At 37.1% G+C, this 21,914-nt stretch overlaps 1 protein-coding gene across 11 annotated transcripts in view; it reads right to left on the reverse strand.

Annotated features, from left to right (window-relative positions):
- Positions 1–21,914, reverse strand: part of FOCAD (focadhesin) — a 322,109-nt gene that overhangs the window by 230,366 nt on the left and 69,829 nt on the right. For 10 of the 11 annotated variants that reach the window (XM_022573810.3, XM_089913173.1, XM_089913172.1 and 7 more), the window contains 3 exons: positions 14,451–14,552; positions 8,239–8,443; positions 4,834–5,040 (listed from right to left, as the gene is read on the reverse strand). In XM_022573810.3, coding sequence (XP_022429518.2) covers positions 4,834–5,040; positions 8,239–8,443; positions 14,451–14,552 — 514 coding nt within the window. Of the gene's footprint in view, positions 1–4,833; positions 5,041–8,238; positions 8,444–12,591; positions 12,608–14,450; positions 14,553–21,914 lie in introns of those variants that run through there. The other variant, XM_089913178.1, reaches the window with a different exon arrangement.

A 21,914-nucleotide genomic window follows, 5' to 3' on the forward strand; every position in this document is an offset into this window, starting at 1 on the left:
GGGAAAAGAAAAGTTACTGTAATATTTGAATTGAATATCTAGCTGATAAACTCAGTGATATAGGAATACAGGTATAGCCTCTAAATAAGATTGATTTATTCTACTTCATTTTGTTTCAAATTAAAGGGTATATAGACCTAAAGGATATATGTTTGCAAATTAATTTTCCTAGGCTTTTTTTTACACCTCAGAAACTCTGGGACAGAGTTGGGGGACAGGAAATTTCATAACACAAGTATTTTAACAGTTCTACATATTTTTTACTTACTTCTAAAATTGTTAAAATATTGGGCAGAAGGAAGACACAATATAAATATGAACTTCTCCCACAGATACCATTTCATTGCTCAAAATAAAAGTATTCTGTAATTCTACATTAAAATCAATAATATTTTTGGGACTTCCCTGGTGGTGCAGTGGTTAAGAATCCGCCTGCCAATGCAGGGGGCACGGGTTCAATCCCTGGTCCAGGAAGATCTCACATGCTGCAGAGGAACTAAGCTCATGCGCCACAACTACTGAGCCTGAGCTCTAGAGCCGGCGCACCACAGCTATTGAAGTCCACGCGCCTAGAGCCCGTGCTCCCCAGCAAGAGAAGCCACCGCAATGAGAAGGCCTCACACCGCAACGAAGAGCAGCCCCCGCTCACCACAACTAGAGAAAGCCTTCACACAGCGACAAAGACCCAACACAGCCAAAAATAAAAATAAATAAAAATAAATAATATTTTTAAAGTTGGACTCAAGAGCCAACTTAAAAGATTCCTACTGGCCAAAAACAGGACAATTTGAATTTTAATGCGGATATTATCTGTAAGAAATTGAATTGCATCAAATATGTTTAAATCTATAAGTTCACAATACTTTTAGAAATTAGTAAGTAAAGGGAAAGAGTCAAGCATTTATCCTAACTTTTCTAAATAAACTCTACCACTGGATAACCAAATAGTAGATAGAACCAAATACTTTCTTAATAGAAGTATTCCAGCTAATAAATGAAGAAGAATAGATAGAATTAGAACATCATTTCTTTAACGCCTAATGAATTAATGGAGCTACGCGCTGAGCATCAATGGCAACCAACATCATAAAAAGAAGAGCAACATATATTATGTGCTTCTTGATGAAAGAACACACCATTCCCTGTAGTCTTAGAAATGAAAAACAAAACAGAACAAAAACCTGAATCTGATCAAGCCTCTATAGCCAACTACCTATTAACTGGGAAACATGTCCAAGTGAGCCACAAGGTTCAATCAGCAGATTTCAAGATGTACAAAACTCCATAGCTCACATAAGCCAGGTTTTTCCATATGTAAACAAACTGCCAGTAAGAAAAGAGGTAGGGAAAGGAATGGAAGGAGACCATCTTTAGTGTAAAAGATACCTAAAAGATAGATCACACATGCGCACACCAAAACTGTATTATGATATGAACAGATACACACATAGGCAGTAAAACTATACAGAAACGTAAAGAAGCCACTACTATAGAAGTCAGGATAGTCAGGGGAGAAAGGAGGTTGTGATTAGGACCGGGCTCCTGGAAAACTTCTGGGGTGGCCAGAAAAGTTCTGTTTCTTGCTCTGTTTGATGCTTACAAGGATGTTTGCCGTACATGCAAAAAAAAAAAAAAAAAAATTATGAAAATTATTTGAGGGTACTAGTTTAAAATGCAGATGCTTGGGCCCCACACAGCCCTGCTAATTCAATACTTCTAGGGGTAGGCCCTAGGCATTTGCTTTTTTTTTTTAGAATCAATTTTATTTATTTATTTAGGTTTTGTTGGGTCTTCATTGCTGCGCACGGACTTTCTAGTTGCAGCAAGCAGGGCCTACTCTTCGTTGCAGTGAGCAGACTTCTCATTGCAGTGGTTTCTCTTGTTGCAGAGCACGGGCTCTAGCCACGCGGGCCTCAGTAGTTATGGTGCATGGGCTTAATTACTCCGCGGCATGTGGGATCTTCCCGGACCAGGACTCAAACCAGTGTTTCCTGCATTGGCAGAAGGATTCTAAACCACTGCACCACCAGGGAAGTCCTGCATTTTTAATTAAATCTGCCTAGTGATTTTTATGCACTCTAGTCTGAACAATTTGACTGGAATATAAACGTCACAGATCTCGTCTGTTTCACCTAACTGCTATAGCAAAGTGTTTGCCGTAAAAAACTGTCTACTACTCACATAAATCTACACAAACACAAAGGAACATTATGGGATTTACCTGTTAAGTACATTACATTTATGGTTAAGACAGGCAACTCCAAGTAATTTAACTAATATTTTCTATATATTATTTATCTATAAATATTATATATCCATATTTTCTATATATTTTTGTATTATTAGTATAATAATATATATCAATATATTATCTATTAGAGCTATATCTAATAGGTATAACTATATATAATTGATATAAATAAGCATCTGAATAGGAATGACATTATTATTTTATTATATTAATTATATAATTTATAACATATATATTACCATATATTACATGTTACTATATATTACTATTATATCTAATAGATAATATGTATATTATATTTTTAATATTACTATATATATTACTATTATACTAGATAATATATACAGTATTAATATAACACAAATATATCATTATATAATATTATATATAAAGTCCCAGCATCCATGAAACCATGCTAGTCACAAAACTGACAAAAGATTACTTGAGCCTTCCTCGGCTCCCACCTCCTACCAAAATCTACACTCACTTTCTCTGTTTCCTCAGTTACCATTCACTCCCTTATTCCAATCTGGTTCCTATCACCAACATCTGCTGAAACTGCTTCCTTTGACATGAACAATAAATTTCTACTTGCTGGATCCTAAGGGGACTTTCTATCCCGTACTTAAATCCTCTCCCCAGGACACTGTTGACCATTCCCCTTTTTGAGATATTCCTTCCCTTGATTTTCATGTCTGAGACAGATGACATGGGACAGAGTATCTCAAAAGGAGGAATGGTCATCTGTCTCTTCTGCTTGTTATACAATCCTTCTAGCTGTACTTTCTCAGGCTTCTCTTTATCAGTACACTCCAAATATTTACAGCCCCTGGAATTGTATCCCAAGCCTTGTCATGAAGTCCACGGTTAAAACTTCCACCCCAAAATAGAAATCTATTTACAAGTCTATACCTTTAGCCTAGGCTTCTATCCTGAATTCTAAAACCATATATCCATCTATGACCCATGCATACCTCAAACCAAGCATATCTAAAACTAAATTTATCATCTTCCCTTCAGCATCGGCTACCATTTCTCAAGTGAACGGCACCATCCAGTTGCCCAAAATAGAAAGCTGAGACTCTACCGAGGACCTTCTCCTTGACCATGTAATCAACCACAAAGCCCTAATGACTTAATGTCCTATATTTCTCTTTTCCTGCTCTAATTTCCCTAATTAGCCCCTGCCATGGACTGAGATCCCCCCCCTACCAAAATACATACGTTGAAGCCCTAAGTGCCAATTGACTGTACTTGGGGTAAGGAAGTAATTAGTTAAATGAGATCATAAGGGTGGGGCCTTAAAACAAAAGGATTAGTGTTCTTATAAGAAGAAACAATAGAGACCTCATCCTTGCTCTCTTCTCTGCTTTGTGATGACGCAGTGAGAGAGCAGCCTTTTTCAAGCCAGGAAGAGCGAGAGCCCTTACTAGGAATCAAATTGGCCAGCACCCTCATCTTGGACTTCCTAGTCTTCAGAATTGTGAGAAATAAATTTCTGTTGTTTAAGCCACTCAGTCTGTGATATTTTGTTAAGGCAGCCGTAGCAATCTAAGACATCCCTCCTCACTTCCTGCCCTATTAGTGTCGCTCTGCTCTAAACCCTCCTCCACTCTCCCGCCAGAATGATCTTCCACACACAAAAATATGAGGGTACCTCTTTGCTGAAAGGTCTTCCATAGCATGCCACTGCCTAGAAGATAAGATGTAAGCTCATTTGTGTGGTATGGAAGACCCTTCATGATAGGCCCAGCCCTATCTCTTACACCTTAATCCTTTGGCAACACTCAACACTTTTTTTCTGAACAAGCCATGCCTGCCTACTCGCTCATGTTTCTATGCCGGGGCACATGCTGCTCCAGCAGCTGGAATGCCTTCCCAGCCTCTGGTCTGTACCAAGCAAACTCCTACTCAGACTTCCTCAAATCTGAACTCATGCCCTACCTCCCTTAAATTGTGCTCCCATTGTACTTTAAATATACCCCCATACAAGCAATTTACCTTATTGTACTACTATTATTTATTTGCATGTTTGTAAGCTCCTTGAGGTCACAGAATGGCCTTTTCATCTAAGTACAAGTGGCCCTTGAATAACACATGGGTTTGAACTGCACAGGTCCACTTGTACATGGATTTTTGTCGACAGATATGTACTACAGTACTACACAATCAGCGGTTGGTTGAATCAACGGATGCAGAACTCCAGATAGGGAGAGCCAACTGTAAAGTTATACGTGTATTTTCCACTGAGTGGAGGATTGGCACCCCTAATTCCTAAGTTGTTCAAGGGTCAACTGAATTCTTCTATAGGGTGTGGCATATAAGTGTTCAATACTTGTCTTCTACATGAATAAATGAAAAAAATACCACAGTGGTAGACCCTTAACTGATGCTCCAAAGACTATTTAATGACTCATTTTTATAATGAATGATAGTAGTACTATTGATGCATTACTAGTATTGTACTAGTAATAGTATTAGATCAAAACACCTTTAATATGCAAGAAAGAGAGCACACCCACCCTGCTACTAAAAGACTTACTTAAGTGATAACTGACATTAAAACTTCTTACTATCCTTACCTCCTTCAGAAGTTCAACACTGTGCTCTAAAAGGTGAATTAAAGATGAGCATTCCCCAGTTATGTTTAAGCTGACTTCACAGACACACAGCAGCTGAAGGGTCATCTGGATAAGCTGAATTTTCCAGAAAACAGGATGACGCAAAAGGCTTAAATATACTTCTTCGATAAACAGCATCACTTCTGTTGTCTGTATCAAATCTCTCATCTGTTTGAGAAACAATCTTGTGATATTAAAATAATACACAAACCAAAGGATAATTTTAGCTTATATAAGAAGCTTTACCAATAAAATTTTTTTCCTCTAAACCTATAAAGACTTAAAAGGGATGAAGAAATTTATGTAACTCAGAGAGAGTTAAACCATACAACTCTGCTTTCTCCTTTTGTCACTAACCAAAACACAATTTGCTACTGTTTTTGTTACTGCTGGCTGGCACAAATACTTTTCATTTATTTTTCTAACTACTCTGAGTGCAGATTTTTAAAGACAAATTACATGACAGTACCAACATGTTGATGGAAATTAATTAAAGTTGGTTCTGAGTTCTCCAAATGGACTCTCCTTTCTATAATTTCAACATAGCTACCTGGAAGGAAAGGGTTGGCATGTTATTCTAATGCACTGCTAAGCCCTTCATCTGAATGAAATTTGCTCAGACAACCTTAACTGAGAGCATCATTTCCACACTTGGCAGATGCAGTGAAAGACGACATTCAAATGGTAGTGTCTTCTCAGCTGGCTAATGTATTAGATAGGAAGGACTTGGGTGCTCTTGAAAATCCCAATTCAATTCAAACCCAGCTGTTCTGATCAAAATTCTGGAGTTAGTATTAAGGATATGGTCCTGCTCACAGACACACTGGCATTTCCCAGAGATTACAAACAATGAACCATCTGCTTCAATCAGGAGCCTTGTGTCTGTTAAATTCATCAAGAGGAAAGCCTACAGTTAACCAGCTGTACCTTTCACCAGTCGTTACCACCATAATAACCCAAAATGACTATAAGTTATACACAGAGAGAGAAGTTAATTCTGAAAAAACAAGAAGAAAAAGAACTATTAAAAGATCAAGGGGAGGAGACAGCAGAGAATACTTAAGTTATAAAAAAATAAATGTGAACAGTTCAGTAGCTAAATTATTTCATTCTTTTGCAAATATACAATGACAAAGGCAAAAGGCCACCAAGAAAGGAATTTAAAACAAAGTAAAGCCCCATGTTTATTTGACAATATATTTCCTTGAGTGCATTTTTTTGTACATACTTGAAATTTTCCATAATAAAAAAATTTTTTGAAAGACAACCTCAGCAACTTAGCATTAAAGGCTCTCTAATCTTTAACATTACCAAAATTCTTAACAAGAATACTTTGTAAGTAATGGTTTCTCTTTATGTAGAAATAGAACATGTGCAATGAATAATATGTGAGATGACAAAAGTCACAATTAAAAAGAACTACTGGAACCAAAGTCAACAGTGAAGTTCAAAGCAGGTTAAGTCCAAAAAAAGACAATTCCATAAATACAAAATGGAAGAACAATTGGAGTGAGAAGAAAAAGAAACAGAAGTTTCACTGACCATCATCTCATTGACCTATGGATCAATAGGGTTGACAGCTACTTCTCAGGAAAAAAATTTTTAATTAACATGATGGTATTGAAATGCTCAGTATGGATCAGACCACATCTATACTACCGTATTCAGCTCTAAGAAGAACATTTCATAGTGACACACTCTCAAACCAATAAACTAGAGAATTCCTTGCAAATAACAGTGAAAAGTCAAAACCATTTCATGTGGAGAAGTAAAGAAACTGATGAAGAAAAGAAAGGAGGGAGGGAGGGAGTAAAGGATGAAAGGGAAGAAAAGAAAGGATGAGAGAAACAACACAAGATAGGATGCAGATGGGCTTTTTAAAAAGCGTATTTTGCTTTGTTCTGAGAAGAAGGGGGACTAATGGGTAATCTTAGGAAAATGCAGGTCAATTAGAAGTACTTGCTAAAAAAAAAAATAATAAATGGTTGCCTTGCAAAATAGCATGCTTCCTATCACTAAAATATTTAATTAGTCGTGGGATGGTTGTCTCTCGGAGAGGATAAGAAGTGCCTATAACCCGTGGGAAAATGGATGACATTGCCACTAAGACCCCTCCCAACTCTCAAATTCTTCATTCCAATAAAGCTGATTTGTTAAGTTATTAAATGTATTTATGTCACTAGTCCCATTAGTTCCAAATGACGGATCTCTTTTTTCCTCACCTATCTTGACTATATTAACAAGCCACAGATTTCCAGAAACATTGCACAGAGCACACTTACAGAAGTATTTAGGCTTGTCAATATAGGTTGATGACGATGAAGGCAAACAGCTACCAAAGAGCACAGAACAGAGTAATGCAAGCATTGTATGGAAAAACTGTACACTAGTTCAAGACATCCGCCTATACATTGCTTTGTTGCCCACACAAAACAAAAGCTTTGGAAAAGCCACAGGAGAATTCACTTGAATTAACTTTTCTCTGCCTTGATTATAGGAAAGCCTATTTATGAGCCATAAAAGAGTCACTCTAGTGACTCCTTGCTAACACAAACTTAAAACAGGTCATCTGTGACCTCAAGTGATCACCTTGAAAAATAATCACAGATTCCCTCCATCAGCTAAGCAGCATGGTGTTCAGATTCTAGGCAAACAACAAACCTAGATGGTGGGATGGGATAAATGAATCACTACACCCAAATCACAACAAGCTGGCAACTGGAATTTTTTTTAAATCTGTAGTTATAGAGACATTAGCTCAAATCTACCTCTCCCCTGAATTCCCTAAGCATTTTATCCATACCTCTGTATGGATAAAATACTTCAACCATCTACTCTGAATTATACAAATATATATACTTGTTTTAGCTCTCTTACTGGACTGTGGTCTTCCCAAGAGCAGGATCCATCAGGGTCACCACATATACTGTAAGGGGACTTGTGAAAACTGGAATCTAGCCAGCACTCAGCTGGTCAAGCCCTGCGTCCCTAGGGCTGCATCTGCCCAGAGAGATGCCTTTTTTCCAAACTTACACAAAAAGGACATTTTTTTTCCTTAAAACCCTCTCAGTCTCCAGCACAAGGAAAAACTTAACGCAAAATTATTTTCCCTGAGAAGTCTTTCTTATAGATTTCATTCCTACTGTTCCTAAAGTGGACTATGTTGATTTATATTTCTGTGAATTTAGTTAACATTGTATATATTAAAGTGAAATCTAGATTTGTTTCCTTCATCATCTCCAAAACCCTGCAAACATTTCTAGAGCTGTTTGCCAGATCACATGGGCTCTATTTTAGGTACAAAAATAACAATCACCACTTACTAATGCTGGTGCTATATTAGTGAAGGAGGAGGAAAGGCCTTACCTGCAAACATGGAACCATGTCGCAACACAGTTGTAGCATCTGTTGTTCCAATATTGATGGTTGTTCTTTGTCACAAAGAACCCGAGGGTGAAGTAAGACTTTGAGCAGAGCTAGTCGGAGTTTAGCATATTCTTGTAACTGGGATGGTTCACAATACAGATACCATAGAAACGGTGCCATTATTTGGATACACGAAACTTCTGACCTGCAAGTAAGCCATGGAATGCATAAGCCAGTAACTGAGTTAAACAGAGTACCAAGCAAGTAAGTGTCAAACATCAACTTAGAGTTCATGACATATCATAAACTATGATACCATTGAGTGTATCTTTTTTTTCATGACTCTTCTATTCCACCATGACCCACCTAAACCCATGCCAAACAGTTCTTTGTACACTGGGGAGAATGACTCAACACCTGGAGCCCACAAGCCTGATGCCCAGGACTAAGACGGCCTCTACTTGCACACCAGAATAGCATCTACATCTCCAGGACCAGTCTTCGGTGAACATCAGAATCATCTGAGAACCTTTTTAGAATTATAGACGTTAGGATCCATTTTTCCAGGAGTATGCATGCATTTTTGGAAAAACTCGACAGGTAAGGTCCTATGTAAAACAAAGACATACAGACATCCCAGGAAGATGATGATAACAGTTAACATTTACTTGTCAACTTGTTAGCACTCAGAGTGTGCAAGTTACTGCACTTTATGCCTTTAAACTCAATCAATCCTCACCACAACCCTATGAAATAAAAATATTATTATCCCATTATGCAGATACAGAAACTGAGGCAGAGAGGGGTAACGTAATTTGTCAAGTCCCTCCTCTTAAGTTCTTCCCACTCAGAGGAGGAAGACTTTACATATGTTTCGGATCTATTTAGATTACAATACATCCCAATAACTCCAAGTCCAAAGACACTAACATGCCAGAATGACCTTTCAGATATAAAAATTTGATCATGTCATTAATCAGCTTGAAAAAACTTATGCTTAAGATAAAGTACTTAGCCCAATTCACAAACCCTTCATAATTTGGCCTCTTTGCAGTCTCATTTCTTGCTTTTCTCCACTCTCCACTGAACTACACTAAACTTCTTTCAGATCTCTAATCAAGCCATCTGGGCTTTCTTCTCACCTGCTGTTCCATCTACCTATAATACTCTCCCCTTTCTCCCTAATTTCTATCATCTTTCAGTTCTCCCTTTAAAATGACTTCCTGAGGGCCTTCCCTGATACCTAGCCTTGGTCAGATCCCCATTATGTGCTTGCACAGGATAATGACTTTATTGTCATTATTTATTTAATATCTCCATCCCCTGACAGACTATAAGCCAATGAGGGAATGAACCATGGATTTCTGTTTAAGGCTGTATCCCAAATAACTGTACACACTAGGCCCTCAAAGAGATGCTCAATCATTAAATTAATCGATTCATTTACACTAAGTTATAGAGTGGATTTACAATTAGCATGCATCGATTAAGTATCACAATTTTAATATTTTTCATATTGATTATACACAAGTTAGTACTAGATAAGATATAAAGATGAACCAGGCATTATCTATCCTTAAGAAGCATATAGTCTAACAGGGACAATCAGCTCTGTTTCTGGACTAGAGAATAGAAAGTGAAAACTGCTAAAAGAAAGGTATAAAGTGCAATACTTATGGGAGGAAATGGCATTTGGGTTATGCCTGACAACATAATTTTATAATACTATACATCCCACAGCAATGTGATTTCAAAACACCATTAACATTAATAAAAATTAAAAAGTTACCAAATTGATAAGATTTAATCTATTCATTTATTTGCTTGACAAAATTTCTGAGTTCCTACAGTATACCATTCACTCTTCTATGTGCTAGAAACCAAGCAAGAAACAAAAACAGATGAAATCCATGCTCTGATGAAATCCATGCTCACAATCTGGAGGGATTTTTTTTTTTTTCATGAGCACAAACACACAATCCATAAAAAACAAAAAGACTTGTGAGTTCATAATTATGAAACATATGGCTTCATCACACTACCCACTTTAGGAAACTAAAAAAAGTTTCATAGATTAAGCAAGTAGACAATGTATGTATGGGTTAGAATATGGAGCCGAAAAGAGATTTAAGAAACATTGTTCCTCCATCTCTCGCTAATAATGTACTCCCCAAAGAATAAATACTAGCCAGGTGTCAAAAACATCCATGAATAGCTTATCAGTTTTCTCCTACTTTGAAATGCTGAAGGTGAAATGCAAGGTTCATACAAAGAAATATATTTCCAAGTTGCTGTTAATATTTGACATCAGGAGCATAATGTTGAGCTTTCCTAGAACAATATACTTTTTAAAAATCTCTGTGGCTTAATCTGTCCTGATTTTAGATTTTGCATTTCCTATGTGGTATCTGATGATCTACTATCACTGCAGTGGGGTATGCAATTAACAGGGCTTAAGGAGAAAAGGGAAATAATAAAACAGATAACCTGAAATCCCAAAGTGATTAAGAATGTTTAAAAATGCAACCAATTGTGCATGTATCTACACACAAGGCTTTCATATATGTTCACCAAGGATGGAGAAGCAGTGGGAAAAGACTTGTAATGAAAATCAAAACACTGAGCCTTTGGGCCCAACTCTGCCACTAGCCATGTGACCTTGAACAAGTCATTTAATGTTGCTCTCCTTAGTTCCCTCATCTGAAAAACTATGTGTTAGACTAGATAATCTTGAAGTATCCAGTCCTAAAGACCTTGACATCATTGTCAATTTACCCAATTCTCGGTTCTATAATGGTGAAGTCTTAACACCACAGGCCTTCTACAAATCAGTGCAGAATTTAACTGGAGAATCATGCCCCCAAAAATGTAGCACGAAGATACACTGCTATTTCAAGACATCTACTGATACATTCTATTAAAAGTGAACCCATATATTTAGGCTAGCACCTTTCTACTCTACCACCTCCAGCGAGGTTTCTTCCCACATTTGTAATACAGTTTGTAATACAGCTATATTCTTTGTGTGACTTGATAGCTCATTCCTTTTTTCATTCCTGGGATCTTTCATTCCATTTCTGGGATATATATATATATATATATATATATATATATATATATATATACATACATACACACACACACACACACACATATTTGCATACATTAAAGTTCACTTTTTGTGCTGTAAAATTCTATGGGTATTGATAAATGCATAGTGTCATGTATCCACCATTACAATGTCATATGAAATACTTTTACTGCCTTAAAAATCCTCTATACTTCACCTTTTTAACCCTACCTCCCTCCCCCCAACAAACCCCTGGAAAGTACTAATCTGTTTGTCACTCTATAGTTTTACATTTTCCAGAATGTTATATACATGGAATTATACAGCATGTAGACTTTAAAAAAAAAAAAAAAAAAGTGAACCCAGCTACTCTAATCAACAATTCCTAACACAGAAAGAGCTAGAATACAAGCTATTGTCACATTTTGCCTCCTTCCTATAGTTGTGAATCACTATTTATATTCTTATTAAATTACCAAACTTCCTTCATTACCTTCTAAATGACAATGTAAAAACTACTAAGTTAACTTACTCTAAAATTAAATCTCGAGAAACTAACAGTCTGCTGAAAATGCAAGCAGAGTGATCAATTTCATCCCGCAAAGAACAGTCTCATAGTGCAAAAGTAGAAATGAGACAACTGTAATTATTCTTTGCAAATAAATATAAAATAATTTGAAACTTCTATAAAGCTCTAGATAGTATACTCTAACGCTCCAGAATTCAAACGAAAAGAATAAGTCAATGAAAGCTTATCCATAAGTAAACCAAACTCAATTAATAATCTCTTCTCCTTATGACTATCTGGATATATATCATTAGAAGAACTACTTTCAAATTCCAATATAATAATCCTTTGAAATGAAACAACCAAAAAGTAAGTTAATTATTTGCTGACTAACTAAACCATAGGAAAAGAGAGATATTTGTAAGGATTACCCTAAAAACAAGCTAACAACAAATATGGCACATCAGCGGCAACATGTTTTTTTTTGCTGCGGAGCACAGGCTCCGGACGCGCAGGCTCAGCGGCCATGGCGCACGGGCCCAGCCGCTCTGCAGCACGTGGGATCCTCCCAGACCGGGGCACGAACCCGTGTCCCCTGCATCGGCAGGCGGACTCCCAACCACTGTGCCACCAGGGAAGCCCAGCAACATCTTTTATAAAGTATCCCAATCTATTTAACAAGAGAAACTTCATTAAACAAATGTTTATAAATTTGTTATTTTTGCTTTCTGACATGGATGAACAAAGACTTTTTTAGTAAATATTAATATCTTACCTTCGAAAATGCAGTCCTTGGCGAGGGAAGAGAGGATGATAATAATGTTTACTTTAAGGTATTCATTCAATTGTTACATGGACCTTTATCACTGGCAGATGATTACAAGTTTCCCCATATCTCTTTAAAACTTCCTGTAGCAGTATATCCTGCCTGGAAATCCCATCTAAAACTGAAGTTATACACTCAGAAATAATGTTCTAATACATTGTATGTATAGGACACTCTAAGACCTTCAAGAGCAAGAACACATGAACGTGGCTAGTGTGGTAAATGTAACTCAGGCACTGGATTACATGGGACAATGGTACCATCCCATTATGACCTTGTGTGACATACTAAGTATGCAGTGATATAATATTTTAGGAGGCACTCTACAACCCACTGCCTGGGCCCCACCAATCTGTGGGCCTCACGTGTATACATATATAAATTCAACATTTATAAAGCACCAAAAAATGTGCCAGGCATTATTAATATGAAGAATATTGAGACACAGTCCCTGCCCTCAAGAAAGTAAGAAAGTTTCACAGTTAATGGAGGAGAATAATTATAAGACCATACAGTAAGTATAATGATGTTAGAAATCACAACTGAAGTTACTAAGGGAGCATGTAAAAGAGACACCTAATTCAGCCTGTGGTAAGTACACACTTCCTAGGAGAGACAATACCTAAACAGAGATGTTTTTGATTTTTTTTTTTAGTTTTTTGGCCACACCACACAGCATGTGGGATCTTAATTCCCCGACCAGGAATCAAACCCGTGCCCCTTGCAGTGGAAGCGTGGAGTCTTAACCTCTGGACCACCAGGCAAGTCCCTAAACAGAGATTTAAAATACAGAAATTAATCAAGAAAGGGCTAGGGTATTAGTCAGAAAAAGCACAGAGGCGAGGAAACAGCACTGTTTCCTGTGTGGAACCAAAGCAAGTCGGTGTATTGCTGAAATACATAATTTATAAATTATGAGATAAAGATAGGAGAAAATAAAATTGGTGAAACAGATCATACACAGAGCCTAGCATGACATAATAGATTTCGTCCTGTAGCCCAGGGATTTTCCAACTATTTCAGAGACCAAACTATTGTTTTCCAATAGAAAGCTTCCATTAGATATCAACACGTAAAAAAACAGTCTATAAGAAAAAGAGCTGAAGGGGTGTGAGGGTGTTTCCATGCTTAGCCTATACATTGCAAGTGCAGTTTGAAAATCACAGCTGCAGTGACTTAAGAAAGGGAGTGATGCAATAAGATCTGCTCTCTTGATGCGTCACCCTGATGGATGCTTAGAGAATGGCCTTGAACAGGATGAGATCGGAGGCAGAGATGCCAGTTAGGAATAGGTGGCAATAGCCACAGTAAGAGATGACCGCCTGAGCCAGTGCCATAGTAACAAGGATGTGAGAAAGCTTTGAGGAGCATCAGAAGGCAGAAGGCCTTGGTGAAGCTAAACTAACTGCACATATGGCAGCTATCTGGTCCCATTTGGCAGGACTGCTTAATCCCAGCTGGCACTGGTTTCTAATGGAGAGATTAACTCACTAATCAATTTCCAGAGGGAAGAACCTGTCTTCCATATGTACCATGTAGTAGTTTACCAAATATTTCCAATCAACTTTCCCAACTAACCAATGCTTAGTTTATTTAATAATAGCTTTTCTCATAGTCAATATTTCAACAATCAGTAAATCTGGTAGGATTTTTTTCTCTTACTCTTAAAAAGAAAATAGAAAACTATATCCTGCTCTAAGACATTTCCTTACTTCAGGAGAAAACATTACAATCAAAGCAGCTTAAAAGAAAAACTCTAAAATTAGCATATACTATACATCTCCCTCATTTATTTTATTTTACATTACCTTTCAGGGCATTGCTGGAAAAAAGTTGTCAGCTGTTGCAAAAGTACTGGCCAGCAATCAGGTCTGTGTTCAAGCACAGTGATCAAAGGCTGAGGATGGTTTCTGGAAAACAGAAAGTCACATTGGAAGTTGTTATTTCAGGACTACACCTTCTTAATATCCAAATATAGCTACAAAAAAGCCACTACCATCTAGATTCAAAATTGTCACAAAAATATCATTCGCTGCATTTGTTGCAGAGTTGGCTCATTAGAGCTATGTTTTTCCTATATCTAATTCTTTTCCAGAAAAGAGAATAAACCCGGGTCTTAGAGACCCAAATTTGACAGCAGACTCTGCCATTTAATAGCTCTATGACTTTGACCAAGCTTCTCAATCCAGTAGCTCTTTCATATCCATACCCTTGATTCCTGCATTCTTGGAAATCACTGGCCACCTCCTCCTCTTGCTGATCTCTTTCCAAACCTGGAAGGTTCCATTTCCTCTAACACTGCCCCAACCTATAAGCACTATCTCTCCGTCTCTGTTCCCACTTACCCCCATTTTCTCAGTATATGGTTCTGTGTTTCCCCAGTATACTTAAGGTGAGAAAAAAGAAAATATTTCTTCCATATCAAATAAACTCTGCAAATTATAAATTTTTGAAATTTCTGTTGAACAAGGACAAATCTTTTATCTGGGCTACATCGATTAAGGTACCTAAAAGACTATATAAAATAAAAGATCTGAAATGTGGAGGATCCTCATATAATGGGGTTTAAAAAAAAAAGGAAAAAAGCACAAACAAATTATTTTAAATAGTTCAAAAAGTCTACTAGGAATTGTAAATTCATTAGCTTTTTAAACTATGAAGTACTAAACAAAGTTTTGATGTGGCTTTTTTTATTGCTAGTTTCAGCTGTACAGCAAACTGATTCGGTTATACATATATACATATGTATATATCTATATTCTTTTTTTCGATTTTTTTCCATTTTAGGTTATTACAAGATATTGAATATAGTTTCCTGTGCTATACAGTAAATCCTTGTTATTTACCTATTTTATATATAGTAGTGTGCATCTATTAATCCCATACTCCCAATTTATCTCTCCCCTCTCCCTTCCCCTTTGATAACCATAAGTTTGTTTTCTATGTCTGTGAGTCTGTTTCTGTTTTGTAAATAAGTTCATTTGTACTACTTTTTTTAAGATTTTTTTTTTTTTTTTGCGGTACGCGAGCCTCTCACTGTTGTAGCCTCTCCCGTTGCGGAGCACAGGCTCCAGACGCGCAGGCTCAGCGCCCATAGCTCACGGGCCCAGCCGCTCCGCGGCATGTGGGATCTTCCCGGACCGGGGCACAAACCCGTGTCCCCTGCATCGGCAGGGGGGCTCTCAACCACTGCACCACCAGGGAAGCCCTAAGATGTTTTTTGATGTGGACCATTTTTAAAGTCTTTATTGAATTTTTTACAGTTTTGCTTCTGCTTTATGATTTGGATTTTTGGCTGTGAGGCATGTGGGATCCTAGCTCCCCAACCAGGGATCAAACCCACACCTCTTGCTTTGGAAGGCGAAGTCTTAACCACTGGACCGATGGGAAGTCCCTGTACTGTTTTTTTAGATTCCACATATAAGTGATGTCATAGAGTATTTGTCTTTCTCTGTCTGACTTACTTCACTTATATGATCATCTCTAGGTCCATCCATGTTGCTGCAAATGGCATTATTTCATTCTTCTTTTATTTTTTTTAACTTTTAATTTTATTTTGTAGTTGATTATCAATGTTGTGTTAATTCAGGTGTACAGCAAAGTGATTCAGTTATACATATACGTGTATCTATTATTTTTCAAACTTTTTTAAAAATTAAAAATGCTATTTGAAAAAAATTCAAAGCATATAGATGCATCTATCTTTTTCACATAAAAAGAATCATATGCATAATACTTTTCTTTAATCTTTTTTTTTTTTTTTTTTTTGCGGTACGCAGGCCTCTCACTGTTGTGGCCTCTCCCATTGCAGAGCACAGGGTCCGGACGCGCAGGCTCAGCGGCCATGGCTCACGGGCCCAGCCGCTCCGCGGCATGTGGGATCTTCCCGGACCGGGGCACGAACCCGTGTCCCCTGCATCGGCAGGCGGACTCTCAACCACTGCACCACCAGGGAAGCCCTCTTTAATCTTAATTTTTAACCCAATAATATAGCACTAGCAATGTTTAAAAAAAGAAAAAGATCAGTTACACCCAAATGATTTTTTACAACAGCCTTCTTGGTGGTTCTCAAAATGGGATCGCCTTACCAGCAATATCAGCATCACCTGGGAACTTGTTAGAAATGAAAATAAATTCTCAGGCCTCAGCCAGACCTAATAAATAGCTCTCCAGACAATTCTGATGCACTGCTATAAAGCAGTGGTGCTCAACCCTGGCTGCATGTTTGATTTAGCTGTGGAGCTCTTTTTAAAATACCAATGCCCAGGCTTCAATTATACTGGGGTTGCTAGGAGTGGAGCCCATGCATTAGTAATTTTTAAAAACTCTTCCAGCAATTCCAATGTGTTGCCAGGTTGAAAACCAGTACAAGTGAAAAACCACAGAAGAGGGAGGTTAGGAGTTGGGAAGTTTTCTAATTTTTCTCTCTCTTAAACAGAAAAGTATGGCAGATCCATCACACTGAAACCCTCATGTTAAACACCTCTCTGACACTACTACAAAGTTTCTGGTTATTATAACACCATCTCTCTATTTTCTCCTCAACCTCACCTAATCTATTAGACACTAACTTCACATGCTGGCAGCCTCCTGTTTGTTAAAGCACAGGCTATTTCTGACTGATCAGATTACTGCCACTGCTAAGGGATCGCTCCAAGCAACTTTTTATGCCAAAATTCAAAGATCCTATCAAAATCACATTTCCAAATTCCAAACTCTTTGGCAGTTAAACCTATCTAGAATTTGCTTCTGCTCTAGTTGCTACAGATATGAAGACACAAATGTTACAAATCCTTAAAGCCTCTCAGGTATGTCACATCAGCCAAACTTCTTAGATTATGAAATCAGTAGGTCATGTTCAAGTAAACATGAATAAAAAGGAAAGAACAGCAGCTGCAACTATTTTAGCTATGGGTTTTCCTTCTGACAAGCACCATATTGAAATGAGGAGCATCAGATATGACCATCTATTAATCCTCCAGCTAATGGTGGCATCCATGACTATTTAAGAGGAAAATCCAACAAGTTGCCACATAGTTTTTGTGTTCATAAAGTACTTTAGTGCTTTGCAATAATCTTCCCTTATAAGTCACCCCCTAACTCTTCCCACCCCTCAATTCCCACCCCCAAAAACTGTCAAGAATCTATCTCCTGTTTAAAAACTGTTAAGAATCTATCTCCTTTCAAAAACAGTCTAGTCCAGATTAAATCAGATCAACAGAGGTAAGAGATAGTAATTTTAAAGTAGGATTGAGAATGATGCATATATAGCAAACAACTCTGTTATAATTTAGCTTCTACCTCACTGGAATTGTGGGACCCACTCTGCTTTGTTGCATGAAGTTGAAGGCCTGCTTTGCTAGCATTGGGGTTCAGCAAATTCTTTTTAGTATCTCAGACTTAAAACTCTAAAGATGAGATTAAGAAGAATATAAAATAGGGATTTATCCAGATTAATTACTGACTTAGACATCTGGATAATTAACTTTTCCAGAGAATTGATTATGTCAGATCCAAGTGGAAATACTGTAGGAATAATATACAATATTGATTCCAAGAAGTTAAAAACCTCGAGGGAGAAAGGAAGTCCAAATTAAAAACGTTGAATATTACTACTGATTAACATTGATTACCAATATTATACTATTTCAACTGAGTACAACTAACTTAAAATCAATTACAATTGCCAAAATTTTGTTTTAATACTTTGAGCAAAGAATGAATTTGAAGCAAAGAGCTAAATTCTCCCTTGTGAATCATCAAACTGGTATGTGAATGCACATATAAAATAATATGTAAAGCCTTATGCTTTATAGAATGGACACAGTTTTTAATTCAATATACTTTATCGTGCAACTGCCATACATGAGGGATTCTCAGTCTCGGCACTATTGACATTTGGAATCAGATAATTCTTTGTTGTTGGCATTGTTCAATGCACTATAGGATGTTTAAGAGCATTCCTGACCTTTACCCACTAGACGCTAATAGCATTCAACCTAGGCACATGACAATCGAAAATGTCTCCAGACATTACCAAGTGTCCCCTGGGGCCACAGTTGTCCCTGGTTAAGAACCACTGCACTAGGTAAAATGGCAAGCACTATGAGGCACAAAACTCACAAAAACACGGTACTAGCCCTGAGTTATTCAAAAAGACTATTATCCCACCTTCATCCTTCTTTTTACTGAATCAAAAGCAATCAATCAATCATGCTCAAAATTTGAAGATTCTTATGGAAATATAATCATCAAATATTAACATTAGATGCACAAGAGTAACGGTAGAGTAGAAACTAGAAGACTTAAAATGGAAAACAAATGTAAAATTATTCCTTTGCAAAACATAGAAGCATGTTCCAAAATAAACAAACGGCATTAAACATTATGCATGCTAATTTGGTATGATAGAAAATAGAGTTATTTTCCATTTAAAATATTATAACTAGAGCATTTAAAATGTCATAAGGAAAGCAATTATACTCCAATAAAGATGTTAAAAAAAAAGTCATAAGGCTAAGTATAGTTCACTCCTGAAATATTCAAGGATTGATTCTTAAATTAATGGATTATTCAAGATTTTTCTTTTCTTTCTTCTCACTCAATGCTTGTTAGCCACTTCTTTCAAGTACCTCACTTCTTTCAAGTACCTCCAACTGAGAAAGGTCAAGGTAAATGGAAGAATCCACAATTTAAAGTAAATTTTGCTCTTCATTAGAAGGACTGTTGATCAAAAAAAGAAATAACGTGGTACAAAAGAACACCAAAACAAAACCTGGGTTATGCCTTAAAATGTCAATTATACCCAAACCTGGTATTCAAGGCATAAAGAGTGAGTTGCCTAAAACACTTTATTCAAAGTGATAGATGGGTTGAACATACAATCAACCTGATCACTTGTAAAGCAAACAGTGACAGACAATAAGCTCTACAATTATGAAAAACAAACACAAATGTGGGACACTGAAATCATTATTATTATTTATATAAGCAGGACCTACATAGCATCATCCAAATCATTTACTGTTATGCTGCCACAACCATGTCTCAGAAGAAAGACTAGAAGTGGAGAGGTGATGTGAAATAGTGGAGGAAAAACACTGAATTAAAAGAGTCAAGAGTTCCAAATTCACATTCTGTCTCTGCAACAAACTGTGTAATCTCAAGCAAGAGAATAACCTCTCTTGGGCAAAGTTTCTTCATCTGTAAAATGAGGAAATCAGACTAAGTACCTTCCAGTGCTAAAGTTATAGAACCCAGGTCACCCATTAAAGCCCTAATCTTGGTACTGCTCGGGACCAGAGGTGGAACCAAATCCTGTAAAGGCAGAAACCAATAAAGATGGCTCTCAACTATTAATAATTCTATGCCAAGCTTAAACGGCTTTAAGGCCAACGTCTAATAAAATCTAGGGCCTCAAAACAGAGGTCTCCTATTTTTATCTCAAAGAAATAAAGCATCTTATATTTTTTACTTCAGAGAGAAATGCAGTGCTATATCCAGAATAAGCCCACAGAAAATTTTAAATCAAGATTTCCTAACTCTTGAGACATCCAGTAGATTCTGTTTTCTTCTTAAAAGAGAATAACATTATTTCTAAAATTGAAATCAATACAAACCAGGCAATCAGGTCACCCTTCATTGGCCTCTAGTGCCTGTAATTTCTCCTTCACTGTGTGGTTATTATTATTGTTGCTGTTGTTGTTGTTATTTTTCTGCCATAGATGAGCCAATTTGTTGTGTGTTCTTTGGCACTTTCCCATTTCATGATTTGTAAATGTTTTAACTGCCATTTTAAGTAAAGCATTTAATACAGTAACTAGCACACAGAATATTCCATAAATGGGGTACTATTATGATTATCATGCAGGTAAATTTTTATCTTAAACTAGAGCATAAGCAGCTTGAAAGCTGGGTGTCTATCTTCTTACTCTTATGTTTCCCTTTCAGTGCCAAATGCACATCTAAAATAAATGTAACAAACACACACTTTCCCCAAAGCACCTTTTTAAACTCTTTGAATGGATCATGAAAAACCAACATCACAACCCCTCTAAGTACATTGTTTCAAAGTCCACATTGTTCGGAGAAAAAAAGCACAGAGGAAGCATGCAGAGTTGGTACCTAATACTTCAGGGCTCCCTGCCCTTTAATAACATTGTCAACAACACAGAGCAGTAAATGCATCTCAGCAGAATGGAGCGGGGGAGGGAGTAAATGATAAATTCGTGGTTCCACTAGACTAGCGCAGAGACAACAATAAAATAAGGTATGTAACTAGATTCACCTTTCCAAGTATAAATACATCAATCTTAATAGAAAAGAGGGAGCAAAAAAAAAATTAGTCTTGTAGTAGGCAAAAAGCAAAAGTTACTTGTAACCTTTGGGTCACCTCAACCTTTCTGCTACATCTCTGAATGTAGGAAAGCTATGATTTGATTTACATCTTAAATTCAGCAATAGACACAGATTGCCTTTTCTGTGTGAGGAAACAATGCCTGCAGTCACCATGCATTTTCATGTATGCAGCTGTGACCCTGGCGCTTTCAGAAGCATAGCATAGCACTTACTACATCAAATATGCATTTTAAAAGCATTTCTCTACCTGCTCTGAATTTTGATTTGAAAGAGCTGGTTAGAAGCCAAAGTGGGATTAAAAAAAAAAAAAAAAAAAAGCTCTGCAGACTTTAAGATTAAAAATGCATAATAGGGACTTCCCTGGTGGCTCAGTGGTTAAGAATCCACCTGCCAATGCAGGGGACAAGGGTTCGATCCCTGGTCCGGGAAGATCACACATGCCTCGGTGCAACTAAGCCCATGAGCCACAACTACTGGGCCTGTGCACCGCAGCTGCTGAAGCCCACGCCCCTAGAGCCTGTGCTCCGCAACAGGAGAGGCCACCACAGTGAGAGGCCCGCTCACTGCAGCGAGGAGTGGCCCTCGCTCACCACAATTGGAGAAAGCCTGTGCGCAGCAACGAAGACCCAACTCAGCCAAAAAAAAAAAAAAAAGCATAATAAAAATTGTTAAGATTCCACAATGAAAGAAAAAAAAGATTCCACAATGAATATTACTATAAAAAAGAAAAATTAAACAATAATTGTGAATCATTATCTATCCTATAGAGTCTTAAGACAATGCATTTCATCCTTTCCAGAAAAAGACGACTTGGAGCAAAAATTATTTCAATTTTGACATTTTTGACTAATCTTCTTTTTTCTTTAGGTCTATAACGCAGATAGGGAAAAGATAAGATGTCTTTGAAAAGAGAC

Source organism: Delphinapterus leucas, chromosome 6 (assembly GCF_059928025.1).
Source record: "Delphinapterus leucas isolate spDelLeu-1000000601 "Yukka" chromosome 6, BTC_Dleu_Yukka2, whole genome shotgun sequence".
Classification (NCBI taxonomy): Eukaryota; Metazoa; Chordata; class Mammalia; order Artiodactyla; family Monodontidae; genus Delphinapterus; species Delphinapterus leucas.